The sequence below is a fragment of the Xenopus laevis genome, chromosome 2L, assembly GCF_017654675.1.
Source record: "Xenopus laevis strain J_2021 chromosome 2L, Xenopus_laevis_v10.1, whole genome shotgun sequence".
Lineage (NCBI taxonomy): Eukaryota > Metazoa > Chordata > Amphibia > Anura > Pipidae > Xenopus > Xenopus laevis.
In genome coordinates, this window is record NC_054373.1 from 30,664,753 (window position 1) to 30,681,600 (window position 16,848).

General features: G+C 40.2%; 1 protein-coding gene across 6 annotated transcripts in view; it reads right to left on the reverse strand.

Annotated features, from left to right (window-relative positions):
* The window catches only part of abr.L (ABR, RhoGEF and GTPase activating protein L homeolog), a 262,424-nt gene that overhangs the window by 23,892 nt on the left and 221,684 nt on the right, over positions 1-16,848 (reverse strand). The window contains exon 1 of one of the 6 annotated variants that reach the window (XM_018244808.2): positions 1,176-1,657. Coding sequence (XP_018100297.1) covers positions 1,176-1,337 — 162 coding nt within the window. The 5' untranslated portion in view covers positions 1,338-1,657. 6 annotated transcript variants of the gene reach the window in all.

The following is a 16,848-nucleotide window of genomic DNA, read 5'->3' on the forward strand; positions in this document are numbered from 1 at the left end:
AAATATAGTAGTGTTTCTGATGCAAACACATCTGTTTTACCAGTGCAGGCAGCACTACATGATACTTCCATTACTTTTTAACACTATTTATTTGCTGTTACTGTTCCTTTAAATGAACAGAGAACAGCCAATGGGAACCCGGGATGTCCAGGGGTTGAGAGGCTGCCATGCAACGTAAGAATAGTAATAACTCGGCACAGAATGTTTCAATATATGAATATTAGAAAAGTGTTGCTATGCTAAAAAGCGACGTCCCCTAGAAGTGAATCTTGTGAATATAAACAGAGCAGTAATGCTGCCTGACACTTAGGGGCAGATTTATCAAAGGTCGAGGGGAATTTTTCGAATGAAAAGAATCGAATTTTGAGCTATTTTTTTGTGTACTTCGACTAGGGAATAGTCTAAATTCGATTCGAAAATAGAAAGTTTTAATATTAAAATTTAATTCGCCATCTAAAACCTGCCAAATTGCTGGTTTAGCCTATGGGAACCTCCTAGAACCTATTGAGGTTTTTTTGGGAAAAACTTTGAAATCGAATTGCGATATTCCTTCGATTCGTATTCAGCCGAACACAGATCTAATCGGCCGAATACGGATCTATTCGACCAAAAAAAACCGTCAACTTAATTTTGATTGGTCTTTTTGAATTCGAATTCCGAAGTTTTTTCAATTTGACCCTTGATGAATCTGCCCGTTATAGTAAGTGTCCATGGATCCTGAGGGAAAAATGACCATCATCATCATCTATTTACATAGCGCCATATAGCAGAATGCCAGCTCAGTATTACCAGCGGCCAAATGAGTTCACAGAGAATCAAGAGGATTTTCAGGTGGGCTGTAAAGAAAAATGGGGGATATATGCGAGGAAATCCATGGGAGGAGATCAAAGCTACCAACACTGTGGGCGCCCAAGGCAAAATACTTTTTGGTAAGACCTGTCTACAGGTGTTATAGAACTACAACTCCCAGCATCCCCAACAACCTGACCTTCATATACTTATTATCCTGGGTCTTTGCCAGAAAACTTTTAAATCCAGATTTTAACCTTTAATTTAAAAAAAATCTAAGCAGTTAATAAGCTTGGCTAATAACAGTGCGGAATAAAAGACCTAATGCCCAAGTTCAGCATATGATGAGCGGAGCGGAGAGCAAATGCATTGTATAGTTTCGTTACCTTTTGTCGGAGCAGCTTATTGCGCACTCTGCCCCACAGTCGGGCCCCGGTATTGGCTGGGCGTTTGGCCCCTGGCTCCTTTAAGCTGTCAAGGCAACATCGATCGAGATGCTCACAAACAGAGTTCAGATTGCAATCCGTCTGCACTAAGACTTGCGTCATGGTGAGTGGAGGCTCCCGCAGGCAAGTAACACTATAGAATTCTGTCTGTCCCTTTCAGCCGTGATGTTGTTTCACCTTTCTAGGAGCAGATAAACTGAATTCCTTGGAACACCTGAGCACACACAGACACAGAACCCAGCTTCCTTTATCCACCCACTGGGGTCACTCCTCATGCCGCAGCCTGCACCGGTCAGGAAGACATCCTTACACAATAGACATCCTTACACACTGATAAGGAATTCTGTTCTGCAGGTACTTTGTGTAGTGACTAAACAGAGAGTCAAACACAATCCAGGAGCTCGGTGACTGCTGCAAACACAGCTCGTCCTGCAATTGAGCTCACAGCCTTAAGCCCCCCACTGAATGTGCTCCAGAGGCTGCCCTCTTTCTTCTTACTCCTCCCCTGAAATCTGTTAACTGTTCAAATGCCACAATGTGGCCACAAGGAAGCAGAATTTGCATGGCCAACAATACACAGGTCAAAGAGAAAACATGAAGCTCACTCTAAAACAACTGGACTTGCTGAGTAATCATTGAAGACATTTCACTACTCATCTGAGCAGCTTCTTCAGTTCAACAAAGTGATATACCATGACTTGGATTAATGAAAATCTTCATAGTCACTAAGCTCATTGTTTCTCTGCTGCACTTAAAGGGGTTGTTCACCTTTAAATGAACTTTTAGTATGATGTAGACACTGATATTTTAAGACAATTTGCAACTGGGTTTTCATTGTTTATTATTTGTGGCTTTTAAATTATTTAGCTTTTTATTCAGCAGCTCTCCAGTTTGCAATTTCAGCTGTGTGGTTGCTATGGTCCGAGTTACCCTAGTAACCATACATTCATTTAAATGAGAGACTGGAATATGAATAGGAGAGGCCTGAATAGAAAGACAAGTAATAAAAAGTAGCAATAACAAAATAGTTTTAGCCTTTCAGAGCATTTGACCCCCATTTGAAAGCTGGAGAGTGTCAAAAGAAAAAGGCAATTCATTCAAAAACTTTAAAAAATAAATAACGATGGCCAATTGAAAAGTTGCTTAGAATTGGCCATTCTATAACATAATAAAAGTTGAAGGTGAATTACCCCTTTTATCCTTCAGCTGTTATTTACAGACACAACCAACAAGATCTAAATATCTGGCCTTACAGGTAGCATTTGGCCACAATGTAGAATATGTAAATCTAAGCAACTTTCCACTATGCATTCATTAATCTGGATTTATAGTAATTGCGATCAAAAGCAATTTAATATTCTCTGCACTGCTGCTTTGGACTTCTGCAACTATGTAGCAAAAAACGATGCGTTAGAGTCAGAACCAGAGAACAGAAGGGATAAACTAATTCTGCTTTCACTTGCAATCATGGGGATTATTTACTAAAATCCGAATTTATCTCATAATATTAATAAAAAAGCTCGACCAAACACCCATGCCGATTTTAGCTTATTAATACAAAAAATTAGATCTAATAGGATTGTGAATAAGCTCAATAAAATAGATAAAAACCGAAATCGCTCGATTTTTTTCGGGTTTTTACCTGAAAACTCAGAAAAGGTTGGATTTTCAGGCAAAAACCCAGCGCAGACCATGATAACTTCAAATTGGGATTGGTGCCTCTCCCACTGACTTATACGACAGGTCTGAGATGGCGGATTTTCAGATTCTGACTTTTAGCAGCATCGGGGTATAATGTATCTCAAAAATTTCGAGTTTTTTTCTTTTCCATGAAAAAATCAGGGATGTACCGAATCCAGGATTCAGTTTGGAATTCGGCCTTTTTCAGAAGGATTCCGCCAAATCCTTCTGGCCGGCCGAACCTATATGTAAATTAGGGGTGGGGAGGGAAATCAAGGAAGTAAAGAAATGTTTTCCCCTTCCCACCCCTAATTTGCATATGCAAATTAGAATTCTGTATGTTGTATGTTTCAAAGCAAAACTGGAGACCTTTGAGAAATTAAGGGAGTCAAGTGAAAGGCCCCCGTGATATTTTTTCTTTAAAGCAAATGGGATGGGGAGGATGAGGGGGCAAGTGAGAATAAAGCTTCTGGCTGAATCCCCCATAAACTTGCATTTTCTGTACTAATTCCAGTTGTATTTAATTTATTCCACGTGGATCTGAATCTGATATACTCCCCCAAGTTAACATATTCTCCGTAGACTCGGCAGGGACTTCTCTACTTTTAAATCCACACAATGTTGATTCTCTGCCTGGATAGAATCTCTCTCCATCCAATGTCACAGTAGAACAGTACCGTTGTCAGTTACAGCTGAGAATATTCAAGTGAAAGTACAGACTCTTCTATACGATTAGAATAGATACTTATAAAAGGAACTTCAGCCTGTCAGACACTTCAAAGCAGTACTTGCACTGTAACTAGTCTAGGCCTAAAATACATTGCTATTCTGTATACCCATTGTGTTATTCTGTATTGTGCATCCTCTGTTTGTATTCCTCGGTGGCAATGTGCTTAGAATTCCCTTGGCTGGTGAAGAACTTCTCTTGTACCATATATATATAATGCTTAGAATAAAGAAAAACTATAAAAGGATTGTATGCCTCCAAACTTCAAGGATGAAGTTAACTGAAATGACGAGGTCACACATAGAAATTTATACTGATGCAGCACCAGATGCTGGATTTGGTTTTGGAACTGGACTTGGCCAATCCCAGCACTTTTTGCAAGATTTGGCTGATTGGATTTGGTTTAGCATTCAACAGAATATTTTGTGTATCATATGGTATTTGGCAGAATCCAAAAACAACAGATAAACTACAGAGCCCTTGGGCAGCCAGTGGTGTCCATTAAAATCTATTGGAGGGTCTCTTAATTATGAAATGTCATCTTATCTTTTCTTTATTTTCTTTAGTTTGTGCCATATGAAAGCACTAAATCATTATTCTATTTTCCATCAGTAATAACAGCAACAGCACCTCTAGTGGTGGCCAAAATAATGTCATTTTAATCTGCACCTAAATAGAATATAAACTCTACTAAACCATTCAGGTCAGTCCCACAGACTGCTCAAGAACAGTTTATGCACAACCGCAAGGTTATTAACAGCCTTGTGCCGTGTTAAAAGCAAAATTCGTCTCAGCTTGAGCAACTGGAACACGGGCCCCAGGGTGCACACACATTGCACCACACATGAAATGAGAAAGCTAGTATAGAAATGGACCTCAGGATGTACAGTATTTCTTCCAAGTATATTACTTAAAACTTAATGAAACTTGTCCTTTGAACATTTGTAGGGTCAATTACACTTTTGCTACAATATATCTCACAGCAAGCAGAGCTCTTCTCTAACCAGATCCAATTACAGCGAGATCCGGAGAGTAAAGGCTGCTATGCTTTGCACTTCAGTGTGCAATAGTGCTGATATCAGGCTCTTCTGTTCCTTTCCTATCAATACAATATGGCTATGAATATTGTGCTCAGCACTTCTACATAAATCACGTCGGCTGCATTTGTATATGACCTGAAAAGTCCTTCGTAATTTGTAGAAATGCATCTGGAACAAAGTCATACCATCTCAGTAGCCGAGGACCTAGAGTTTGGTTTGAAGGGGTGAAACAACTTTAATCCATAGTTTTAATAATCCCCCCCCCAAGCGGTCTCTCTGATGCTGGGGCTCAGGGCAAATGCCTTCTTTACCCAATGCCAACAAAAAGCTGTGCAGAAACTGACTTTTTACATCCCCTTAATACGGTTTCCAGCTCAAAGCTTCATTATAGTTGTGTCCAAATAACCTAGAAAAGCACCCACAGACATTGCGGTTTAATTGGCCTACAAGGCTGTTGTGCTTAGATGCAGAATCGCTGCTGAGCGGTGGGATGAAGGACATCTGGGAAACCCATTCGGCTGAAAAGGGGAAACCGCAAAATGATATTTAATATGTAAGGAAAAGAACAAATGATTTCCCAGAATACAATATCCTTTCAAGATGTTGTCTCGAAATGTGCTGCTCGTGTGCTCTCTAACATCCATATTACTGGGTTTTGAGCCGTACATGAAATTGGGGAGTTCTCACGGGATATGTTTATGGGTAAGGTTAGAAGAATTAAATTAGAGTGCGCTGTAAAATACAATAAAGCTATCCCTCACATTTTGAAAGATGTAAGAATATCCACTCTATTTAAGGGAGGCCCATGTTTCATTGCTTTAGGTGTATATTTAGTCAAGCAAACCCATTAAAATTTACCCCTGCAAAAGGATTTTATTAATAGAAATTAAGCAAGTACAGGTATGGGACCTGTTATCCAGAATTCTAGGCACCTGGGGCTTTCTGGATAATGGATCTTTCCATAAGTTGGATCTTCATACCTTAAGTCTACTAGAAAATCATGTATACATTTAGGGGCAGATTTATTAAGGGTCCAATTTAAATTTGTGAATTATCCAAACTCGATTCTAATTTTAATTAGAAATTCAAGATTTAACAAACGCTGGCTTTTTAAAAATTTGAATTTGACTATTCGCCACCTAAAACCTGCCGAGTTCATGAATAAAGCAATGGGAGAGGTCCAGGCATCAATTTGCAGAAAAGTTTATATCAAAAACGATATAAGTCCCAAGGCCTCTTCAAGTAAAAAATATTAATTTATTGTTATTCACATTAAAACAGTAACTAGTACATACTACCCCACATACCCCACCTTACGCGTTTCGCACCCTCCGGCGCTTAGTCATAGGTGTATCTGTCAGTAGGGGGTCGAGTACAGAATTTAAACCCAAGTGATCCCGCCCCTTTTTTGTTTAAAACCAATCAAGGGTCACAAGCAGTTATCCCTGCTTCGTATTTGTTAACCCGTAATGCTTTATACAGGGTGTATGTACCATTTCAGTTATAAAATAGTTTAAAGTTATACATTGTATTCAAATTATTCACTAACCAGGGATAACTGCTTGTGACCCTTGATTGGTTGCCCTTACCCTTAAAAGATATATCTATATATCCCTGTGTACATCTCCTGAACACTCCCTCCCTATATGCCTAATAACATCAGCTGATATGAATACAATGATGGAAATACAGGGGGAGAAGAAAGGGGCATACCCCACTGGGAAAGTATTAATGACACAACAGGACAGACAACTACAATACAAGAAAAAGGCTTAATTTTCAACTGGATCAGTAATCATAGATCATAAACTCTAGGGATGCACCGAATCCACTATTTTAGATTCAGCCAAACCCCCGAATCTTTTGTGAAAGATTTGCATATGCAAACTTTTTTACTTCCTTGTTTTGTGACAAAGCATCATGCGATTTCCCTCCCCGTCTCTAATTTGCATATGCAAATTAGGATTTGGATTTGGTTCGGCCAGGCAGAAGGATTCGGCCGAATCCGAATCCTGCTGAAAAAGGCCGAATCCTGGCCGAATCACGAACCGAATCCTGGATAATGGATCTTTCTGTAATTTGGAGCTTCATACCTCAAAGCTGGCCATAAATGTAAAGATAACAAAGATGTAAAGATCTTTGTTATCGTGAGACCACGATTATCTCAAAACGATCGTTTAAATGTACGATTTGTCCATCAACTAAAAAGACCATTTCAGGCGATATTGCCAGGAAAACGGAGGGTAGCTGCCTGCTGCAAATGCAAATTAGGGGTTGGAAGGGGAAAAGGAAGAATCCTGGCCAAATCCCGAATTCGGTGCATCCCTAATAAACTCATTGGGCAGGGACCTCATCCTAACTATGTACTGACATTCCTAGCACTTATGTATCTAATTATTCTCATTAGTTGGATTTATATGAACTGTAGCCCTGTTCATGTTTATGCCTTATAAAGCACTGCTTACACTTGTGGTGCTATATAAATAAACACACAATACAATACAAATGAAAAAAAAAAAAAAAGTAGATGTACTCCTCTCCCTCCTTAGGAAACATATGGTTTACAGACTTCAGTGACTCCTCTCTGGGGAATAAAGGTTAGTACCCAGTGCAGCCATTTTTTTTTTTACTGTCTGCCAATCACATCACACTCACTGGGATCACACTAAAAAAATACTGCAGATCATGGGGGGCATGGAGGTTAGAAGTATGTCCAAAAAAAGAATAGGGGGAATGATACAATCTGAAAGGCAAATGTACAAACCCACAGCAAATAACATCTGAAAGACTGAATTATTCTGTTTAGATGAGGGATATCTTATTTATGTCTATTTTATGCTTCAAAATGGCAAAAGACACTTGAGTAGATGGATTTAATTGCTAATTAAATAAGATCATTTAGCAAGATTTATGGGTAAGGGCAGACCTGGCGATTCGGGGAGATTTCGTCGCCTGGCAACTATTTGCCTCTTTGGGGCGACTAATCTCCCCGAATAGCTTCCCCCTGTCTTCCACCGGCTATAATGAAAAATCGCCTGCGGCATGGCACATGTGGCAATTCGTTATCCAAAGTCACCTCACGAGGAAAGTTCGGGCAATTTCGGAATACGAAGCGCCGCATGTGCCATGTGGCAGAAGATTTTTCATTATAGTCGCCCCAAAGAAGAGGCGAGTAGTCGGCAGGCGACTAAATCTCCCCGAATCGCCAGGTCTGCCCTTACCCTAAGGATGCAAAAGTCTCTTTGTTAAGAGTTTGTTGGGGCCTGTTTTTTTTTTTTGGATAATGGGTCTTTCCATAATATGTGATACTATGCGTTAAGGATACTTAAAGAAATATTATGGGTTTCTTTAATTTATCTTTGGAACTCACCAACATGGATACAGCTTATGTAGCAGCTCATACAAAGTACAGCCAGTCAAAAAAGGCAAATCAATCAGAACTGAAAAAAAAAAAAAAAAATTTGAAAAGAAGAGGAAAAAAGAAGTTTAAGGGAAGACACGCTCAGATTCGTGTAGATTTAGTTGCCCGGCAATAAATCACCCCTTCTTCGGGGGCCGACAGATCTCCGCGAACTGCCTCCCGCTGGCTAGAATGTAAATCGCCGGCTGGATGGCAATCGGAGCGCTTCATTTCCTCATGAGGCACCTTCTGGGTGACTTCGGAAAACAAAGCACATTGATTGCCATCTTGCAGCGATTTACATTCTAGCCGACGGGAGGCAGTTCGGGGAGATTAGTCGCCCGAAAAGAAGGAGATTTGTTGCTGGGCGAGTAAATCTCCCTGAATCTGATCGGGTGTCTCTGCCCTAAAAAGGAGATGGTATAACCTGTAAATGTGGCCATACAGGGGCTACAGACCAAGTCCCCTATATGGCCTGCCTGACCATTATCTGGCCAAAAACTGCAGGTTTGAAAATCCCATTGGCCAAGGAACTTACAGGCACATTGAAATGATCCTCTTCCAACAGGTCTATGGTGGAAAGAAGAAAGGCTTGTTAGGAGATGTCCTTTACTGGGGCCCACTGTGTGTATTTTACTCTTTAGTTCCATTGCTTAATGCACCTTGGTGGGAAATGAACAAAGTTCAATGGCATTATTTGCCATTTCATTATAAGAATATATTATATTTCATTATTCTTTTCTTTGCATTTTTGACCGTGAGCCATAAAAAATGGTTTCAGTTCAGTAGGGTAGTTCATAATCTCCTTTGTTTGGTAGCAAAGGGATAAAACAAATCATAAAAAAAGGGGATTCTTGTCCCCCATCCTCCAAAAAAATCCTTTTAAGTGAATAATTGACTCTTTGAAGAATAAGAAGAATCTCGATAAGAAAGCAGCAGATTTGAAACCAGGTCTCCTGCCTTTGGGGCTGACATTAGGATTGCTGATGCACTATGGGTGATACAGTGCCTATACACTCACTTGCTGTGACAGAAGGGCTTATGTTCATAAATGACTGGCACCGGGTGCTTAGTCTCGCCCTTGTCTATCTCACTCATGCCGTTTGCTGCCATTTGTGATACTGGCTCCTGACATAAGCTGATAAGGACGGCTGCAGCCAGACAAAAAGCTATTAGATGCTACAGCTGGATACATTTTGCTTCCCAAATAATGACAAAAATGGCGTTGCAGGGCAGCTCAGGCCTGCGCTCATGAAGGAGGAGATAAATCTCATTTATTCTGGGAGATTGCCTCTGACAGCAGAAGACTTCAAAACAAGAGAAAAGGATAGTTTGCCTTTAACTAGTATTATGGTGCCACGGAGGCCTGAAATGTGTCCTACAAATGTGTCTCCCATGCACAAACACAGGGGGAAAAGTGGAAAAAAATGTCACATGAGGGATATCAAAGGAGTACTACCTATGTTCCCCCTAAAGAGATAATATTAGGTTCCTATAGTGTATTAAAGGGCTGGTTTGCCTTTAAGTTAACTTTTAGTATGTTACAGAATGGCCCATTCTAAGAAACTTTTCAGTTGGTCTTCGTTATTTTATTTTTTTTTATATAGTTTTTGAATTATTTGCCTTCTTCTTCTGACTGTTTCCAGCTTTCAAACGAGGGTCACTGACCCCATGTAAAAACAAATGCTCTATTATGGAAAGGCCATCTCCCATACACCCCATTTTAACCAAAACCCGCAAAATTTAAAAAATGATTTCCTTTTTCTACGTAATAACAATACAGTAGCTTGTACTTGATCCAAACAAAGATATGATTAGTCCTAACTGAAAGCAAAACCAGCCTATTGGGATAAATTAATGTTTAAAAGATTTAAGGTATGGAGTTCCAAATTACAGAAACATCCCCTATCTGGAAAAACCCAGGTCCTGAGCATTCTGGGCAACAAGTCCCATACCTGTTCATTATTTCCTTCTACAACATAAGGGTTCAAGCACATGGGCAGATTCGGGGAGATTTAGTCGCCTGGTGACTAATCGCCTCTTCTGCAGGGCGACAATCTCCCCGAACTGCCTTCCGCCTGCTATAATGAGAAAACGCCAGCGATAACGCACTCTCAACGGACCTCGTGAGGCAACTTTTGGGCGACTTCGGAAATCGAAACGCCGCGAGTGCATTGGCACTGGCGTTTTCTCATTATAGCAGGATGAAGGTGGGGGGATGGCAGTTCGGGGAGATTGTGGCCCCGCAGAAGAGGCAATTAGTCGCCAGGCGACTAAATCTCCCCGAATCTGCCCGTGTGCTAGCTCCCTAATACAATTAAATGAAAAGGTGAACCAGGCTTTAACAAAACCTTAATCCTATGAGCAATTGCACCGTGGATAAAATCGACTGACAAGAAAGGAGATTTGTATTAAAAGCAGCAAAGGGAAAAAAAAAGACAATACACAAGTGGGGATTGTGGTGCGATTGGTCTGTAGCTACAGTGTGATCCAGACTAGCAGCTGTCGATCAACACAACCTGCATGGGAAGTACGATCAGCTGCTGCTGGGAGAGCAACAAAGCTTTCCAAAAATTTAAATATTCAGCTATCTAAGTGTATCATTTATAAAACAACAAGCTGGCAAAAACCAGATACCAGAGTAGAAACGTGCAACATGCTCTCACAGCCGACTATTGTGTGTATTACTACTGGGGGTCTGTTGTGCTGCTGGGAGAAGGGACACTAACAGGGAAAAGAGGGGGGCTCACATTTTTCAGTTACACAAAACAAAATTCCCCGTAAGCCACATCTGCTTTTAATTCCAGACTCCCAAGTCCCATTTGAACCAAGGCCAGCAGAAAGGAAAGGGCAACCGATTGCTTGGTAATAGTCACCAGGATCTGTTTAACCCTATGAGACACCGAATAGGGGGCTGCATATATTTTGATGCAGCATTTTTGTAATATTGCCTAAGAACAAAGAAGCGGCATTACATTACTGTTCTGCTGTCAGAAATCCACTGATGCTCTGCTGAAATGAAAATTGATTTGTTTGAGCTTAACGGGACTTAAGCCTCGCACAGCGATTTACTTGTATAGAGCAATAAACCTCTGAGGCAAAGAACATTAGAATGCAAAACTAAAGGGCAGATTTAGTAAAGGTTGAGAGGAAAATGTAGTTTGTCCTTGACAGGGGGAAAACCATATCTTTCATGCAGATCGAGAGTTTTAAATATTTATTGATTTTCCTGGCCAAGAAAGCTGAAAACTGCTGGAGATGCATTCAAAGCAAGGGCCACCGGCATGTGTTTGAATGGGGATCTTTCCAGCAATCCACTAACAAGGCAATTCTCAAGAGCTCTAAAGTTATTTTACCACTACAATCCATGCAGACCTGTGCCATGCAAGAAAACGTTTCAGGGATGGCTTCATATGCATGAAAATGAACATGACAAATGATAAATAACAGTGACTGCAAAAAAACAAAAACAAACATGAGAAACGTTCTCCAAAAAACGTATGAAACCCCCAGTTAGTGGTTCAAAAGAGATAGGTGTCGATACAAAACAGCGCAGAGGTACTGCTGCAAAAGTGCCTTTATTAACACGACATGTTTCGAGCACCAAGGCTCTTTATCAAGTGTATATAAGCCAAACCAGTGTACATCATTAAATACAATAAACCCCACCCACCATCCATCTGATTGGTCACTTCAGCAAGTGCTGAAAGGGTTTGCAGCTTAGCTGCTTTAAGTCAATCAGTCATTAGGAATCCCAGGTGATGAAACCAGAGTCCATGGTTTGTTAACTCCAAGTGAAAAAATAAAGTCTTAAGTCGCTGTGTCGTTTCTTTGTGAGGACAAACAGTTAAATGGCGCATGCAGGAGATGCCCTCAAATGTCTGTGCCAACCTGCTCTGCCAGTGTATAGGAGCCTGGTACAGTCATGATGTGGGTGACTATTAAAGGGGTTGTTCACTTTTGACTTCACTTTTAGTATAATAATGTAAAGAACGATATTCTGAGAACATTTTTACTTGTGGTTTTTGACTTATTTGGTTTTTTATTCAGCAGCTCTCCAGTTTGCAATTTCAGCATTCTGGTTGCAAGGTTCTAAATAGGGATGCAGCGAATCCAGGATTCGGTTCAGGATTCGGCCATGATTTGGCCTTTTCCAGCAGGATTCAGATTCGGCCGAATCCTTCTGCCCGGCCGAATCAAATGCAAATTAGGGGCGGGGGAGTGAAATTGAAAGCAAGTAGAAAAACTGCTTAGACTATTCAATCCTAAAAGTTAACTTGAAGGTGAATCACTCCTTTTATTTATATCTTTACACGATTCCCATTAAATGAAATGTTTTAATAATGTTCCTTAAATTCTCATTTTTATATTCCTACTTTAATATTGTAGTCAGGGAGTATTATGTGTGATGTTAAAGGCAGGATTATGTTATGAGTGTAATGGGCATAGCCCTCCAGTGTATTATATTACAGGTATGGGATCTGTTATCTGTTAATGCTCGGGGGGGCTGGAGATTTTCGGATAAGGGGTCTTTTCTTAATATGGATCTACATACAGTACTTCAAAGGGGTTATTTACTAATACTCAAATGCATCTCATGTTTCTATTAAACCAAGCTCAACTAAACTCCCATTCATGATTTTATCTTATTTATCGATAAAATAACGCAAAAAACTTGGGTTGGGAAAAAACTTAATAAAAATCGAACAAGAACTCAAATCGTACGAATTTTTCAGATTAGACGAACGAATCACTCGATTTTTTCGGGTTATCGCCCAAAACACCAAAATTTTTCAGACGCCTAGCGCAGATCACAATATCTTCAATTGTAAACGGGACATCTGCCATTGACTTCTACGTGACCTTGACAGGTTTGAGATGACAGATTTTCGGATTCAGATTTTTTGCAACTTTGGGGTATAATAAATCTTGAAAATTTCGAAAAAATTAAAAAACCTCAACCCGAAAAAAAAAAAAAATCGAAGTTTAGTAAATAACATCCTAAGACTACTAAAAAATCATTTAACCATTAAATAAACCCAATAAGGCTGAATTATACCTTAGATGGGATGCCGATTTGCACACCTCAAGCAGGGGAATGCATTTTCATACATTTCAAACCCTTCTAGTTGCCAACACTTTCAGGGAATAGCCTGATCTATTTACAAACGGTTACAAAAGTCTGTGCTTCTATGGTAAGAATGGGCTGGGATAGGAGTTGTTTATTTTTCCATTATTCTATCACTCATGTTGCTATTTATATGGATACCAGGGTCCAGGAGTAGATATTTTGTTAACTGCATTTGTTAGAAAAATAACCAGAGTAGGCTAAATGGACAGAAAATGGAATGTTTTTTTCCTAAACCCTTTCAAAGCATTAACATTCCAGCACAAGGGATAGGAAACATTGTATTAAATGCCTTCAGATTTATGACACTATGCTTTATGCCAGATAAAAAGTAATTTGGGAGGACTAAAGGTGAGTGTTATCAAGACAAAAAAGGCCAATGGATATCAGGCTGTAATATTATTATCCTTTACTTATATAGCACAGGCATGTCTTTACAGCATGATAAAGAGACTCTTTATCATTCATCGGTCCTTATCTAAGTGGAGCTTACATTTTTTCACATTAATAAACATTTTTATCAGGAACCAATTAACTTTCCTGCATATTCCTGGGGTGCAGGAGGAAACTGAAGTACCCACACAGACAAGGAGTGTATACTCATTTACCAACATTGGGCAAATTTGTTCCTGGGCAGTTAGAACATATGATTAATTTACTTGAGTTACTTCATTAGTACAAATCTGGCCAATGGTAAGAAAATCCTAAAAATTCCTTGCATTTAATGTCCTGTAAGGTATCACACCAGTGTCCGTGGTGTTAGGGGGGCGCCACTTCAAGGGCTCACCACTAGGGATGCAACAAATCCACTATTTTGTATTCGGCTGAATCACTGAATCCTTCGTGAAAGATTCGGACGGATGACAAACCAAATCTGCATATGCAAAGTAGGGGCACGATGACGTGATTTCCCTTCCCACTCTAATTTGCAATTAGCAAATTAGGATTTGCATTCTGTTTGGCTAGGTACAAGAATTCAAGCCAATCCTGCTTAAAAAGGCAGAATCCTGGCCGAGTCCTGAACTGAATCCAGGATTCAGTGCATCCCTACTCACCAACCCAGAAACCGAGGGCTCCCCATCCCTAACCTCCTCTAGTTTTCCCCAAACCAATCCCCAAGCCTGCAGATCCCAGGAAGGCAGCAAGCCCCATTAGGGCCAGGAATCACCAAGTTTTCATCCGGTGGCTCACGGGCCCTGTATTAAAAGAATACATAAACATTTTATCTACATAAGAATTTAGTCTGTGCGTATATTATATAAAATGGGGAGCCAAATCTGGTTAGGGTGAAAAGGGCTGAAAGGAGCCAAAAAGCCCTTAGCTAGCAATTATATGCAAAGTGATGCCTTCTGAAAGGTATTTACTGGTCTCATGACATACAATGGGGACCATTAGGCTGTATCTGTGCAATAAACCAGCAGTTCTGGATGCATAGTTGGCCAAAGGGACACAAAGGAGTCATTTGCTTGTCTCCGTCCATGATACCTTATGGCTGCCCCTGAGCAAACAGACATGCTCCTGCACAACAGCGACCCGTTCTTGCAACGCAAGGGGACACAGCAAACCCACAGAAGCCCAGCACACCACCACTGCCAGGGTGTCTTCTTTCTTCATTGAGAATCTGCTGGGCCCTGAATCCAACAAGGCATCCAACAAGGCAATTGCGTCCTCTGCACTAGCGACGTGGACCCGTCTGGCACCTTGGGCGGCAAATTGGGCAGGATCGCCCCTGCGCACGCTGTCAGTGAATAGACAGGGTGGAGAAATCGAGTGCTGCAGGATAGATGGTCGCCTGTCGCCTTTTCTGAAGAGGAGCGGAAGTGGAGTTTCTTTAAGTTATTTCTTAATAAAGGCTTTGCTATTTTAAAGTTTAATTTGTGTTGGTAGTTTTTTTTTTCGATGTATAGTATAACAAATTTTTTTTAATTTTTTTTTTGATGTTACTGGTCCATTAACCTTTTTCTTAATAATCAATGTGCCTGACTAGCAGCTAAGAGGGAAGGTCTTTTACACTCATTGATATAAATGATACCATTTGATGCCATGAAACAAGATCAACACAAGAGAAATCTTGGGCTTTTTATGCTACTGGCCTTTCCCCCTTCACTCAGCATCATTACTTAATAGAAAGAGCACTGCTAGAAAAAACAAGCAGATTTAATTAAAAAACAACAAAAAAAACAGTTTCTCCAGCCTAGTAAAACATACACTTAGGCACTGTACTGTCAGTGGTAGAGACAATGCAGGGCTCCTAAAGGAACAGTAACAGCAAAAAATGTAGTTGTTTTAAAGAAATACAAATATAATGCAGTGTTGCCCTGCACTGGTAAAACTGATGTGTTTGCTTCAGAAACACTACTATTGTCTATATATAAATAAGCTGCTGTGTAGCAATGGGGGCAGCCATTCAAAGGAGAAAAGGCTCAGGTTACACAGCAGATAAGCTCTGTAGAACACAATGGTGTTATCTGTTATCCACTATTTAACCTGTGCCATATAGCCTTTTTTTCAATTTCCGCCATTGCTACACAGCAGCTTGTTTATATGAACTATAGTAGTGTTTCTGAAGCAAACAAATCAGTTTTACCAGTGCAGGGCAACACTACATGATATTTTTATTAAATTTCATTTTTACACTCATTTTTCTGGTGTTACTGTTCCTTTTACATAACTGGCAAGATCAGCACGGCAGAAGCAAAGGCAATAAAGTTACAGAATAGGTTTGTAGTTTTCCTACAATTTCCTTTCAAGTAATATCATTCCATATACAGTGGGGAAGCATGGAGCGGCGTAGAAAGGCAAGGCACAAGCAAATTGTTTCCATATTGTGCGTTCGCTCTCTTGCCTTGCTTCTTGCAGTCATTAACATTCTTTGTTATTCTGCAATGTTATCGAGAGGAAGCATCAGAGCTAAAAAGAACAAGAGGCAACACAATCCCTTTCTCTAGTTCTTGGGGTAGAATAAATGGTGGAAGCTATAAAGTGACATATTTGGAAATTTTTGTTGAGCTCTGGTTGTAGTGTGAGATTTGAAGCACAATCTGTCATATGAAGGACTGCGGAGTGAAGTGGCAGTACATTAAGCCTGGCCTGTTCATTAATGGCTCTTATGAAGCAAGCAGCAATCTCCATTTATTTGAAGGGCTGGCAAGAGAAGATAATGGCATGGATGAAGAAAAACGGGTATAATTAGATATCAAAAGTGCAATGTAAATGGGAAGCGCAAGCAGGCTGACAGATGGAAATGAGCCATGTCACATGACCACTGAGTACTACAGCCCAATTAATAAGTCTACAATACACCCCACACACACATAGGGGGAAATTTACTTACCTACACTTCGCTAAAATTCTCTCAGACAACGCTAATTTACTAAAATGCGAAGTTGCGTTCAGGGAGCTGAACGCTGGCGAATTTTCACTAGCGTTACGTCGCCAATCAAAGAGAAGATGCGCTAGCGTTCAATTATGCCTAGCGCAACTTCAATAGAGGTCTTCGCTCAGGCTAATTTGTATACAGCGGGAAATTATAACGTTTAATGGACGTATATGTTGCAGCAAATACTTTACATCCAGGGAACCTTAATAAAGAAAATAAAGTTAAATAATGCCCTACACATGAGCCCACTGTATAGTTT